The sequence below is a fragment of the Pollachius pollachius genome (genome assembly GCF_949987615.1).
Source record: "Pollachius pollachius genome assembly, chromosome: 2".
NCBI classification, from domain to species: Eukaryota; Metazoa; Chordata; class Actinopteri; order Gadiformes; family Gadidae; genus Pollachius; species Pollachius pollachius.
Window position 1 is genome coordinate 10279519 of NC_136935.1, and position 14891 is coordinate 10294409.

General features: G+C 42.4%; 3 protein-coding genes across 3 annotated transcripts; 1 reads left to right on the forward strand and 2 right to left on the reverse strand.

Moving 5' to 3' along the window:
• Nucleotides 1-401: 401 nt before the first annotated feature.
• trmt2b (tRNA methyltransferase 2 homolog B) lies at nt 402-2385 on the reverse strand (the record flags this gene model as incomplete). The annotated part of the gene is made up of 2 exons (XM_079728759.1): nt 402-1066; nt 1531-2385. The coding sequence occupies 2 exons, from the start codon at nt 2383-2385 to the stop codon at nt 443-445; spliced, it is 1479 nt and encodes a 492-aa protein (XP_079584885.1). The 3' UTR covers nt 402-442.
• Nucleotides 2386-2591: 206 nt separating this feature from the next.
• Nucleotides 2592-8048, forward strand: dnajb12a (DnaJ heat shock protein family (Hsp40) member B12a). Its single transcript, XM_079730701.1, has 9 exons — nt 2592-2736; nt 3105-3282; nt 3492-3637; nt 4147-4323; nt 6060-6143; nt 6301-6406; nt 6535-6707; nt 7052-7194; nt 7459-8048. Exons 1-8 carry the CDS (start codon nt 2604-2606, stop codon nt 7171-7173), a joined length of 1119 nt encoding a protein of 372 aa, XP_079586827.1. The 5' UTR covers nt 2592-2603; the 3' UTR covers nt 7174-7194; nt 7459-8048.
• Nucleotides 8049-8617: 569 nt separating this feature from the next.
• Nucleotides 8618-9481, reverse strand: LOC307091803 (DNA damage-inducible transcript 4 protein-like; the record flags this gene model as incomplete). Its single annotated transcript, XM_079758618.1, has 2 exons — nt 8618-9126; nt 9313-9481. The coding sequence occupies 2 exons, from the start codon at nt 9479-9481 to the stop codon at nt 8618-8620; spliced, it is 678 nt and encodes a 225-aa protein (XP_079614744.1).
• Nucleotides 9482-14891: the final 5410 nt, after the last annotated feature.

A 14891-nucleotide genomic window follows, 5' to 3' on the forward strand; every position in this document is an offset into this window, starting at 1 on the left:
TGACTGAACTCACAATGAGGGGACGGACATCAGCACTGCATTACCTCATTCAGAAGAATAATCTTAAACTATGTTGCAATAAATGACGGCAGATGCACATCTCTTGTGTTGACCTACTTTAACATTCAGCACATGAACTATAGTTAACTGAAAGTGTGACCATAATCTATTGTAAAACAATTACTTTTTTGACAATGTGTCATAATATACTAGACACGTGGAAGCCCAAACAGTACCATCTAGTGTATGAGTACAGCATTACAGCAGTGGACAAATTGGATCGGTCAATCTAATTGGATAGATGAACACATCCTTCACTTGAATGAATGCAGTAGCTGTTTATGCAAGTATATACGTTCATTCCTCCATTAATTTTTTTTTAAAAAAACTATCTAGCAGGATTTAAAAACATATAAAAATATAAACACTTTAAGTTTCAAACCTATCGCTCAAACAGTAGCACCAGTTCACAATGCTGCGTGTGTGGGAACATATCGATTGGCACAGCCACTCTCGGGGTAAAGGCCTCCCCTGTGAGTTTCTTCTGTGCGTCCGGAGGGCAGCAAAGCTCAATGAAGTTCCTCATGGCCTCTCCGTCTGGTTTACAGGAAACGTAGACCAGTCTGCGCACGTTGGGTTGGTTTCGCAAAGCCCGGACCACGCGGTAGTGAAGCCCGGCTCGGGCAGGGTTGACCAAAGCCGCCACGCCGCCACCGCCACTTCCTTCTTCGGAACTGCTCAGCTGGGGAACGGTCACGGGAAGGATCACCTCTGCTTTTCCGGCGAGAAACTGGCAGTTGAGCACGCCGTTGAGCGCAGCGTTGTGTCTGGCGTCCTCCACCGCCTGTGGGACCAGCTCCACCCCGATGACCTGCTCCACCGCGGGAGACAGGGTGATGCCGATGGCGCCCGTGCCACAGCACACGTCCAGAAGGGTACCACCCACCCTATCCGCCGCCCCTTCCGGGAAGCACATCTCCCGAGCCACGGTGAAGAGCACTTCGGCTGCAGCCGTGTTGACCTGGAAGAAAGCGTCCGGGGAGATGCGGAACTTGAAGCTCAGCAGCTGTGAATGACATAAATGATGATCACGCAAACCGCTATGTGCATGCAACTGCTATTCATTATCATTTAGCAATATTGTTGACGCTTTAAACCAGCACTATGTAACTATGCACAACTCAAGCCACTCAAGAGTGCAGATTTAATATCCAAAGGGATTTGTCATATTTGTATTAGATACTAAATAATTATATGTCATTATTTAGAAGGCAGGGTCGAGACATTTTAGTCATGGGTGCCAACATGGGACAAATTGGGGTTTAAACTCCGAACCAGAAGTTAACACCCTAACTGCCGCAGGCTACGAAATGACTGAGCAAATATGAATTATATATTTTTCTGCTGCATTCTATTGAGGCAGAGGGAGGTGGCAATGGTATCTTTCAAATACATCATTTCTTTGCATACTTACGCTCTGGCTTATAGTATGTGGTGGGACAAGTTCCTGTGTTTGTGATCAGAACTCACCTCTTCGTGTATATGGGGCTGGCCATACAATAGTTGGTATGGGGATTCTTCGTGATCACAGCGGGTCATTGAAGTCTCTTGGAAGAACAGTGAGTAGAGCTCACAGATGTGTCCCGGGCCCTTCGTGAAGTAATCCACAAGGGCTTGTTTGTGAATTGCTATCTCCCCAGGGACAAGTGTTTGTGGGTGAAAATAGACTATAACCATAGTGTGGCCCTTTGCATTGGTCCTGACCGTGACCTCTCTCCAGTGACCTCCTTTATGGAACAGAAGGCATGAATCTAAGGGCGACAGACGAATGAATTCTTGGTAGCATCTGGCCACTTGTTTGTGCTTTTCAGGCATGTTCAGAAGGTGGTCCCCATTGACGCAAATAATGTTTCGGTCCCTGCCAGTACCAACATAAAACCCGACTGTTTTAGGGTTGCCGTCCACGCCTTTGTTGACAGAGAATGTAGACTTATTGCGATAGCAGTCCCTAACTGGTGATGGCATTATAGGCAGAACAGAGAAGACCGACATATCGTTGACCACCGGTGATTGCTGAGCTAAGATTAAATGGGAAAGCTGGGAAGAGAATTGTTTCAGTATATTTTCCAGGTTTTGCTGTTTGATGTGAAGTTGTTCATCATAACTGAGCCTCCAAAGGGGTGTCACAGCATCAGCCAGTCTGTCTTCCCAGGACATGCTTTCATCAAAAGCTTTCATGTTTTGTTTCTTTCTCCGTATTTTCTTTGGCGGTTTGACTTTAGCAATATCAACAGTTGATATGCAAAAAAAGGACTTCCATAGAAAGCCCTGGAGCCGACGTTGAAAAGTCATGACCGGCTTCATGCATGGGACCGTCAAAGCCATATTATTAAAATATTAAGGCGACGAGGAATCAAAGTCTCACCAAAGTAGGTTTACAATAAATTGAGAACAAACGTGTTTGACTCGCAGAGAGGGAGTGGTTGCGACCACGGTTTGCTGAAAAAAGTTTATCCTTCAGAAACGCTTAGAGATGACGTGTCCGAGACGTGTGCGTCACCTTTACGCGTCCCGGGGCAAGTAAACAGTTCCGCTGTGTCGCGATGGACTCAAACAAGGACGAAGCCGAGCGGTGCATAAATATCGCTCGAAATGCGATAAGCAACCACCAAGCGGAGAAGGGCAGACGTTTTTTGGAAAAGGCACAACGTTTGTATCCAACAGACCAGGCAAAAAGTATGTCGAATCAATGCCTGCTTCCGCTGCGTTTCTTGTTTCAGTCGGAGGGCCAACACTTCCAAATCCAGTCAGCTAATGTTAGCATCTCGAATCAGCACAAGCTGTTCGTAGATGGAACTGGTATATGTAGTTCTTTACTTCGGCCAGTGTTATCCTCCTCCTATTGTTGATTAATCCAGACTGATGATTAGACTTAGACCCCATGTTTGTGGTTGCAGTTTGGCCAACACTTTCATAGCAATATAGTTAGCTGCTACGTTGCTAGTCGTAAGCTGCTTGAACTCAAACTGTGTTGCTTAGTGCCGGTATTTGAAAAAATCATTGGCGTATCTGTCTGTACTGATTTAACGTCCTTTCTTTAATAGATCTATTAGAGTCGTTATCACAGAATGGAAAGCCCCCAGACGGCAATGACAATTCTATGAACGGAGATGGACCCAGAATGAAACATCGCAGCAAAGCAGACGAAGCGAATGGGTCAGGAGAGGGGGCCGCTGAGACATCCAAACCGTATACGGCAGATCAACTTGACGCGGTCAAAAAGTGAGCTTGTGTTAACCAGGCTCAGTCAATGATGCATTTTTAATGATGTGGCTGAGGTTCCCCGGCAGGTAGCTGTATCTAGGTTCACCTCTCGAATGACTTGAGTTGTGCAACATGTCCTGTTTAGTAGCTATGTTATGGGTTTCTGTTATCACGTCCGTTTCCATAACCTGATCTTGTTCTTTGTTATTATGATTGTGCGCTTAAAGGATCAAGAGTTGTAAAGATTACTACCAAATCCTTGGTGTTGAAAAGGATGCAGTGGAGGAGGATCTTAAGAAAGCGTACAGGAAGCTGGCTCTGAAATTCCATCCAGATAAAAACCACGCACCAGGAGCCACGGAGGCCTTCAAAGGTGAATAGCTGTCTCTCTATCATAGCATGATAAGTACATTGATTTACTATGATTGGCCAAGTCAGTAGGTTTATACAACATAAACACTGATGGGGTTAGGAGGACCATATTATACTTCTGTGTTGAATAGTAAATTTAGGTATGCCGTGGGTAACTCGCAGAGGCACCCTTCAAAAATATGGAAGCACAATGGACTATGATGGACTGTTTAGGTACACAAAAGTAATAAGAAAGAAACAACAATAAGAAAATAAAAAATAAGGAAAAATGTTCATCTTTTCAACATAAATGCAATCACTGACTCAGATCCCTGTCGCACCTACAGTGGTATTTCAACATAGAAAAATGGTTGTCGCCCATGGGGATCAATTCCCACCGGGACTTCCCCCATTCTAAGAATAGACACATTCATGTTGTTATCGTGGCTTCCATCTTTTGGGTAGCAGAGTCTAACCAAATGTCCTGTCCCTTATTCATATTGCCATGTGCTCCTGTTTCTGTGAAATCAGCTATCGGGACTGCCTACGCTGTGCTCAGTAATACAGAGAAACGGCAGCAGTATGATCAGTACGGGGAGGAGCAGTCACACCCCACCAGACAGAGGCAGCACCAGCGACATGACTTTGAGGCGGACATCTCTCCAGAGGATCTCTTCAACATGTTCTTTGGGGGCGGATTCCCATCCAGTAAGGACTATTTTGTACTTGCCTTTGAGGTGGTCCCCGTTGGCGCGAATTATGTCTTGGTCCCTGCCAGTACCAACATAAAACCCAACTGTCCATAGAATGACTCCACCTCTATGTTGACAGAGAATGTAGACTTTTTGTGATAGCCCTCCCTAACCGGGGATGGCAGTATAGGCAGAACAGAGATCCCATCCAGTCAGTACTGTTAACCATTCACCATCAAACTCTGAGAAAGCTATGGCGCACAATATTGATTTCACCACTTTGTTGCTTGGCTGAAATAAAAGGTAATGTAGGTACGATCCCAGAGATGTAAAAAGCGAGAGAGACGGTGTTCGAGAGCAAGCTTTTGAAATCAAACAACCCCAAAAAGTCCCCTCTTTCTCAGGCCCGTCCTCCTTACGTTTATCCTCCATTGAGAAGTGTTGCATTTCAAATTGGCAAGAAGGTTTCCAAGAACGAATCATGGAGGAGATGCCCTGATTGGTCCGTAATGAATGGCCCTTAGTGCCCTTGTGGAACACATCGCTGCAGTTACACAAAATGACAAAGGAAGGGCTTCCAGGGAGACACTTAAAAGTGATGAACACGTATGGACACGGTTGGTGTTGCTGTAAAAGTTTTTGAGTGGAAATAAAATCGAAGTGTTTTTGGTTTGTTTTAACATTGTGGATCGTATGATTCAGATATTATTACAGTGTCACTACGTGTTCATATATTTTAAGTGTACTCTGGAAGCACTTCCGTTGACATATGGTGTAGTTGCAGTTGGTTTCTGTGTTGTGTTGTCTGGTTTTTACAGACTGTTTTTTCTAAATGTGGCAAATGTGTTGCCCAATTGATGAAAATGTTTTCTTAATTTACTTGTGATTTGGATGTGTTTTCTTAAGTTACAGTGTGTCTGGGGCAACTTGATGAAGATGTGTTCTTAATTTGCCTGTATATGTCCAATTGCATGGGTTGTCTTTAGTTGCATTGTGCTGAGCTCTCAGGGCCAGCAAGGAAATTGGCAGAGGGCAGTCTTAAATCTATTAGCTCATACAGAGACAGGCATTTTTACCTCAAGAGAGATATTCTCACAGTGCATTGCCATAACTTTCAATAGCTGACAGATGGCTGTACCATTTGAGGGTCATCAACACATGACACTCAAAAGTGGTCTCTAATGTTGCCTACAGCACTTTTTTAAGATATGTATGTATGTGACTGGGCTATTTCATTTTTACTAAATAATGTGATAGTGACACAAGAAGAAGGGACTTTAAAATATTGATCATGATCCTGACTGGCAGCTAAATCTAAGATGATTAATACGGTGGAAAACCACGTTTTTTGGTCATCATCTACTAGTATCTCTACACACGTTCGCAAGTCACTTTGACGTATGGTGAAAGCAGGATTGACCAATCTGTATAGCAGCCTGTTTGAACTATCGCTGATGTTTACCGATTTAAAAGTTGCATGAGGGCTGTGAGGTGTCACAAAGAGGCCAAGTGTATGCAGCTCTTGCTGCATACACTTGACCTCCTGCCCAACCGGCTTTCAAGAGCTGACGTAGAATCAAACCCTTGCAATCATACGATTGACCGACGTGTTCCCCTGAAAAAAAACAGGCCAAGCATTTTTGGCGTGGTTCTTTTCTCCTTATCTCAACGCTATTACATTTACATTTATTTCACTTTTATAAATACATATGGCTTGATTTTACTTTCACTGCTGTCTTTCTTTTCTTTAAGGCAATGTACATGTTTACAGAAATGGCAGAATGCACTTTGCAAATCAACACAGACAAGAAAGGAGAGAGCAACAAAGAGAGGCAAGTCTTGTGTGTTTTGATGTAGCACAATATGTCTTGGACGTTAGACAGTCTGCAGAAGAGCACTGCGCCTAACATCTACGGTCATGGGTGTGTAGTACTGCACTGAATCTTTTGGGCAGCTCTCTCAACAAGGTGATGTGTTTTCTCTCCACAGGGAGGCCTGGCCCTTTTTATCCAGCTCATGCCCATCCTTATCCTCATCGTGGTTTCTGCTCTCAGCCAAATGATGGTCTCCCAGCCCCCCTACAGCCTTAGTTACCGCTCGTAAGCCCTTTAAAAATGGAAAAAGTTAATTTTGTTTAGGGTTGTGTCGTGAAGTCCGGCAGATGATTCATCCTTTTCCTATCGTTTAGTTTGTGCCCTCATTTTCTATTGTCTCAATGTTTCGCCAGTTCATCTGGACACGTTCAGAAGAGGCATACGTCCGTGTTGAAGGTGCCTTTCTTCGTGGGAGAGCGCTTTCATGAAGAGTACTCTGGAACTAACCTGAAGCAAGTAGAGAAAAGTGTGGAGGAAGACTATATCTCCAACCTCAGAAACAACTGCTGGAAGGAGAAGCAGCAGAGTGAGTTCGCCTGATCTGGTTGGATTCTGTGGAGTTCATTTTATGTTTTATTGTCGTTTTTTCATGGGGTTTGTGCTTATTTAATGCAATGTTCTTTCACTTAAATCACAAAGATGTATGAATAACATCTTGACTTCTTATTTGAAATCTTTGTCTTTTAGTCAAATATCACTTATAGAAAAAAGAAAAAAGTGGGTTAAAATTCAACATATAAAGTCTATTCCAGCAGTTGAATGTATACATATTGTGGAATATATTTAAGATGCATATCTTGCACCATTGCAACCCACTGACCTATGTTTTTGAACAACGATGGATGTCTCTATTTTTCTTTTTCTTTTCAGAGGAAGGCCTACTGTACCGTGCCCGATACTTTGGAGACTCAGATTTATACCAGAGGGCACAGAGAATGGGAACCCCCAGCTGCTCCAGGTTGTCTGAGATACAGGTTCTAATCCATGGCTAGAAATCATTGACGCACATTAGGGTGAGTGGCTTAAAAGACCCTGATTGTTATCCTTGGCTAATATGTTCAAGTCCTTTTGTTTGTCATATACTCTGCATACTAGCGTAATGTGGAGTGAAATAACCTGTATCTAAAAATATGTATGCAATGTGATTGATATCATGTCACATTCATCAATGATGCACCTTTCCATCCTGTCCCCATGGCTTTAATGAATGAATTAATGAATCTATCATTAATGTAAGCACTCCTTCACGTTGCTAATTTTCTCCTTTGTTTTCTCAGGTCATTAGAAACTTGAATTGAATTAGAAGAAATATGTTGGCGCAACTCAAATTGGAGTATATGACTGCAGCAAAAAATACCGTGAAAATCCGAAAACTACCATTAGCATTGTGGGCAACAGATTTCATCAGGGGAAGCCCTTTGCAACTGCTGGCTGAATTCTTGCAGGACTGGGACATGCTGTGAGTCGACCGTTGACATTTTTTTCCTATAGTGTCTTCGAGATGGCGTCCAACTGAAAAGATTTAAAGAAGGCAAAGAAGAGAGAAAATGTTGTCTATTTGAATGGCATATCAATGCTGCTAAGATTTCACTGTCTATATCCCCAAGTCTTTTTTTTTTTTATTTAATGAAAAAGGAAAAAAAGAATCCCCTGGCCTTCTTGTAGATGGGGCACCAGAGCCACTGACTAAATATAGTAATTTTTATAGTTCATACCAATGTAAATATAAATTTACTTTTAACAGTGCAGGATTCAATTGCATTAAGATACAAATCCTTCTATAATTTAATGTTATTCCGTGGGTTTGCTTGTAGCTTGTTCGATTATGATTATTCAGAATCAAACAAACCTGTATTTATTAAATTAATCCCGCTAAAATTGTATTAAAGTTTGTTGAAATTAAATGTTGCCCTGTGACCGTCTTTTAAAACCTGTCTATTATTTACTGGGTAGTTTGGGAGGGCAAAAACATTTCAGAGACAATTTTGGAAAATAATTTATTTTTGTCACTGCAAAAAGACAGTACATATTTGACTATCAAATACATGCAGAAGGTGTTGCTTCCAGTAATTCATATTCTAAAGATGAGCACTCAACTGTTCCATACCCACAACGACCAGCATTATATCATTCATTCAACTAGAAAATCTGCCATTAAACATGTCACAGTTGGTCCTGCTATTTTTTTTGGTTTGGGTCTACAGTGCTGAAGACAACATCTTCGATCACTGAGACCAGAAAAAAAGCTTTTCTCGTTTTACATTAGTATAATGTAAGTCTATTGCATATTGAAAAGAACTACAGTGCTTTAACAAGATATCTGTTCTCCTATATAAGGACCCTTTTAAACTTGTAACCGTTCTTCCCCTATTAAGAGTGCTTCTGATGGCGTTTTGACTTTTACATCCATCGTTGTAACAGCAGGAGACACGTTGCTCAGCAACACACCTCAACCACCAGTTCTCCTGAACAGTACAACTTCCTTTTGATGGCCCGGAAGCTAGGACTGAGTCTGAGGGTTTTAGGACGTCGGGCGTTGGCACTTTGTGGAGTGTTGGTCTTGAAGAGTTTTTGAACTTTCGGCCAGAACCCCCCGGTATCCGTCCTCAGCACTAGGGTTACGTGAAACGTTGGGACGAGGCTTGCATCCACAGCTATTTGCTCCACACAGCACACGTCTCCCTGCCCTCCATTGTCGACACACAGGTCTATAAGCGCCCCCCGGAGGCCGCAGGGCTCAAAGGCAGCCAGATGGATGAGCTCTTGCCCGATGCTGTGCAGCAAGCGGTCAGGTAGGATCAGCTTTGAGCTGCCGGCAGCTCCCAGAGAAGCGTCGCTCAGACTGCGAGCTATGGTGGCCACTATCTCCTCAGACAGCGTTACCTCCAAAGGGCCGAAGAGGACGCTGCTTTCTGACTCGGAAAGTGATAGGTCCACCACAGATCCTAAAACAAGAGCGAAGTTTAAGGGTTAAGGGTGAATGAATTGTCAATTCAATTTAAAAAAACGAACAATGAGCCCAAGTCGATAATTTGTACGTCATTCAGACTGTAATGGTTATAGACCCGTTAGATGTGTTGCATCTTGTCATTCGGAGATAACTTAAAGCAGATGACTCCTGCAACCCTTACCAGTAGGACTTTTTCTGCAGTGCTCTGCTGTTGTTCCCGACTGATATGTCCCTTTTAGTTCTGCCAGTCTTTGTAGTAGACTACCCACTGACAGTCGTTTGGAGACCCTGTCCTCCACCGGGGACGGGGGGAAACTGCCGTCCATTGATTGCGAGCAAGAAAACGACATATTTAATACAAAGTAAAAAGTGTTACTGTTAAAAAAAAAAAAAGTGCTTGGCTATTACCCCTAACCGGACCAGGCCAGCTGGAAAACACTGGAAACAATGGGACAAAGCTTTAAATACCCATGCCTAAAGGCCCCTCCCTCATATTTGTTTAACCAATGAGCGTTCAGAACACGTCTCTAACTCTGCCTAGTAACATTTTGGTCTACACAGCGTCCCCCCCCTATCCCCCCGCTCCCCTATCCCCCCACTCCCCTAACTTTCAAAGGACTTGTCTATAAAGCGATTTGGATGTCTTGCTAAACGTTTCACACGTCTAGCACGTATCTTGAAACCATTGATTTCAACATAGAAATCAAGCGTCAGGACTTGTTTCCCCTTAAACCTGTTTTGGATTATGTAGCCTGACGTTACCTATCTAAGCAAAGACATGTGTCACACTTTGCGAAGTCATCTATTTGCTAAATAAACTTGCCGATTATTGATAAAAGGCCTATTTGGTAGACTCCAACAGACCGCACACAGTAACTTTAAATGACAAAGGATTCACACAGTAACTTGGAAGAATAAAGGATTCAGAAAATTAGTTTAGTTCTACGATTAAGGACACGTAGACTTTCAAACATTTGTGTCAAATCTAGACTAAATAATTGTTACTAACAGGTTCATGAATGTTATAACATCTCCACATGGTGGCATCAGTACACCGCCCCTTACGGTCAAAGTAGTGATTCATTCGTTTCTCGACAAATGAAGAACCTGCGTTCAAGCACGTCTTCACCCGACGTCCACCGTATTTTCTTGTGGTTCATTATTAAAAGTACGAAAACAGATTATGTCAGAATTATCATTTATTTTTACATGATTAAAGCCATTATTGTAGCCTACATTGTCTAGGACAGCTTGACATTGTTAAACACCGTTGTATTATATATATTATATTGTGCAACACTTAAAATGCCTTCCCCTTAATATACTCCCATAAAAAGTAAGGTTGGCACATAGGCCTATATTGTAGCGTAAGAGGGAGGAAAAGGGACGCATCCACACGGCTTTTTGCTCTTCTTGGAACACGATGAATCCACCTTTGTTGATTAATTCGGCCAGCGGCACAAGGGTCCTGGACGGGTCTGTAACTATAGTAACACCGGGCTGATGCGAAGTCCATTTCACGCAACAAGGGGGGATAAAGTAGCCTAAAGATATTATTTGAATCCTCAGCATCAAGGTATGGTAGAAGATACCAAGTGTTTATTTCCATTAGTCTAGTTTATCCTCTCCCTCTAGTCCGTTCAACACCGAGCAGTGTCACTAGTCTCTGTGTCCGTGTGTGTCTGCGCGGCACCTGAGAGAGCTGCGGTTCAGAGGGCCCTTCTCATGGTGATTTATTGCTCGAGGTGGCAGAAACGGATCTCCGCCCCTGGAGGACAAGACCATCGATGGGGAAATCCATGCTGGGGGGGGGGGGGGAACTACAGTGCACATGTTCTTTATCATTCAATTAATTAGTTTGAATCTTTCAGCGTTTTCGATGTGCTAGTGTTATAAAGGCAAGGCAAGGCAACTTTATTTCTATAGCACTTTTCATACACAAGGCAGACTCCAAGTGCTTCACATATAAACATTGTCATACAATAAAATAAAATAATAGATAAGTAAAAGAAAACATGCAAAGAAATGAGTAAAATAGATCAGCATTTTAGAAAGTGCAATGTATTTAAGATCAGATCAACAGTCTCTCTGGTACCCACGTCGGGACTCCAACCCGACCTAAAGGAACTTGGTCCTTTCTCTGGGACTCCAACCCGGATTCTTGTCAATTTCGATTCTAGGACTCTAACCCAGATTCTAGGACTCTAACCCAGACACACGTCGGGACTCTAACCACGAACCAAAGGCCTTATTCTGGGACTCCAACCCAGACAGACGTCTGGATTCTAACCCAGACAGAACTCTGTCCTTTCTCTGGGACTCCAACCCGACCTAAAGGAACTTGGTCCTTTCTCTGGGACTCCAACCCGACCTAAAGGAACTCTGTCCTTTCTCTGGGACTCCAACCCAGATTCTAGGACTCTAACCCAGACAGAACTTGGGTCTCAAACCCTTATCCTTTCTCTCTGATATCAGATCATGTATCTTTCTGGTAAAAATAGAAAATAAAGGGAAAGTTAAAAAGGTATTTTAGTAATAAAATAGAAGATAAAGGCAAAGTAAAAAAAGCTTTTTAGAAAGTGCAATTTTTGTATTTAAGATTTAGCAGAAAGCTAAAGCAAACATAAAAGTCTTCAGTCTTGTTTTAAAGGTGGTCAGAGTTGGGGCAAGTCTTAAATCCTCAGGGAGTTTATTCCAGCTATTTGCTGCATAGTAACTAAATCCTGCTTTCCTATGTTTTGTGTTTACTCTGGGGATAATTAACAGATTGGTCTCAGAATATCTTAGTGGTCTAGAAGGCTTATGAAGTGGAAGCATATCAGTTAAATATTTTGGGCCTAAACCATGTAGGGATTTATAAGTTAGCAACATGATTTTAAAATCAATTCTCTGACCTACATGAAGCCAATGTAACGATTTAAGAATTGGTGTGATATGTTCAAAGTTTTTGGTCTTTGTTAGAACTCTAGCAGCAGCATTCTGAACAAGCTCAAGCTTCCTTAGAGTTTGTTTTGGGAGACCTGTAAGGAGACCATTGCAGTAATCAAGCTTACTAGTGATAAAGGCATGTACAAGTTTTTGTAAGTCTTCGGTGGACATGAGCCCTCTAAGTCTTGCTACATTTTTAAGGTGATAATATGCAGATTTTGTAACTGATTTGATGTGACTGTCGAAATGTAAATCTGAATCCATGTAACCCCTAGATTTCTGGCTTTGATTGAGGTTTTCAGGGACAGAGAGTGAAGGTGTTGGGTTACTTTAAGCCTTTCCGTTTTAGCACCAAATACAATTATCTCAGTTTTGTCCTCATTTAGTTGAAGGAAATTTCGGCACACCCAGTCTTTCACTTGCTCAATGCACTGGCACAGCACTGGGCCGATAGTCATTTGGTGATAACGATACATAGACTTGCGTGTCATCAGCATAGCAATGATGATCAATATTGGGAGCATGTAGATGTTGAATAAAGAGGGTCCTTAGATATAACCTTGTGGGACTTCACATGTCACGTTGGTTGATTCTGATACAAAGTCGCCAATGGAAACAAAGTAGTTCCTATTTTGTAGGTAGGACCTGAACCAATTTAAGACTGTGTCTGAAAGCCCCACCCGGTTTTCTAACCTGTCCAAAAGTATTGTATGGTCTACAGTGTCGAAGGCAGCGCTGAGGTCTAGTAGCATTAGTATTGAGGTTTTGCCAGAGTCTATGTTAAGACGGATGTCGTTTACAACTTTAATAAGGGCGGTCTCGGTGCTGTGCAGGGGTCGAAATCCTGATTGGAAGGTGTCATGGCAACCAGTTGATGCCAGGAAGTGATTAAGTTGCTGGAGGACAACTTTCTCAATGATTTTGCTTATGAAGGGTAGATTTGGTATTGGTCTGTAGTTGTTAATAATAGAGGCATCTAGGCTCCGCTTATAGACCTTTTAGACCATATAGTACTTATAGACCTTTTTTCTGCTTCAAATATGCTTCCTACGTTTTATATTGGCTATCTTAATTGGTAGTCGTCTTATCATGTGGCTATTTGCTGTAGCCTGCTACTGCATCCTAAACCGACCAAACCACTTGTAACCATAATCTGTACATTATGGTAAACATGTGAATCCTATGAATGTGTTCTTTTTTATATCGAGTAGGCTATCTAAGGACATGTCGCATGATTTGCTAAGACCTAAAATATACCATATCGATGTGCAAATGTTGCCATCCCATCAAATCCAGTTCTTTCTTGGATAACGGGGGCTGGACTGACCTTAAACTATAGATTAGTATTCGGCTAAACTGTTAAGCCTACCCCGACCCCTTGACCTTACTGTTACTGGCCACTGAATCAGATCATTTGTGGGTTGTTTTTTTTTCAGCTGTCACCCTGGTAAACATGGACTGATCCAGAATTAACACCAAACGGTTGATATATTTCACCATTTGCTGAAAACATAAAAACATTCAGGGTTGCAAATTAAAGCAATGAATTTTTCAGATTGTCAATATTCAGAAAACTTTCTGTAGGATAAGTAGGATAACTTTCTGTTGCTTTAATTTGAACGTTATGTCGGTTATTTCTATGTCAATGTATATTTATTTGTCTATATTGGTTCACTGCAATTGGGCTGCCTAAATCTTTCTTTTTTTTCTTTTTATGAAAAGTGATTGAAAAGTGTATTTTTCTTGCTGGGAGATTTTCGTAGATAGAAAAAATCCTAAGTAATATTGCACACATATATGTCTCTGTCTCTCTCTGTCTCTCTCTGTCTGTCTCTCTCTCTCTCTCTCTCTCTCTCTCTCTCTCTCTCTCTCTCTCTCTCTCTCTCTCTCTTTCTCTCTATGTCTCCCTCCCCCTCTCTGTCTTAGCTTTGAATAGGTATCAAACCGGTCCGTAGAGTCGATGACAGGACCCGTGTCACATTACAGTCAGCAATTTCCCTTCTCCTGCTTCACGATAATTAGATTACATATTTTCCTAAAGGCAGCTCTCTTTACTTGTGCTCTTTGATTGATGCAATTGTGAAATCGAAAATACAATTATGATCGAACTTGTTGACACACTCCTGTGTTAACCCCAAAGTGTAGTGGTGTCCTCTTTGTTTGTGCACCAGTTAATTTGATTTGCATTCAAAGCTTCACCGTCCTTCTTTCAGGCAGCTGAGTTAAAGAGCACATAAAAAACACTGTTTTGGCTGCATTTCAGTTAACGTTCATTCTGTATTCTGTTTATATATCTATATCTATTTCTGTATCTATATCTATCTATGTGTGTGCGTGCGTGTGTGTTTGCGTGCGTGCGTTCTTATCGGTAATGTACATGATCTGAAAGGTGTATGGATGAATTAACCCTCACCCGATCAGTTTTATCTCATAAGTTAACACCCCCCTATCTATTTCTGCCCATCTTTCGCTCGCGCTCTCTCTCTCTCTCTCTCTCTCTCTCTCTCTCTCTCTCTCTCTCTCTCTGGCGCGCGATCCTTAACGCTCTCTCTCTCTCACACACACACACACACACACACACACACACACACACACACACACACACACACACACACACACACACACACACCCTCCCTCCCCCTCCGATTGGTGTCCGCCCCTCTCCCAAGCAAACGCAGAAGCATCCCCAACCTAATCAGGTCGTCACAGGTTCGTTTCAGCCTCAGCATCATCACCACCACCACCGCCACCATCACCTCCACCACCTAAAAAGGGCACAAGCCTCCATCGGTGATATATCGGTGTTATCGGGGGGGTTGTCTATCTGCCATC

Excerpts from the sequence above, each read along its gene's own strand:
- dnajb12a (XM_079730701.1), top strand. The coding sequence starts at position 2,604 with ATGGACTCAAACAAGGACGAAGCCGAGCGGTGCATAAATATCGCTCGA. Across the intron at positions 3,638-4,146 it reads AGCCACGGAGGCCTTCAAAG|CTATCGGGACTGCCTACGCT; the intron begins GTGAATAGCTGT and ends CTGTGAAATCAG. Across the intron at positions 6,144-6,300 it reads AGAGCAACAAAGAGAGGCAA|GCCTGGCCCTTTTTATCCAG; the intron begins GTCTTGTGTGTT and ends CTCCACAGGGAG.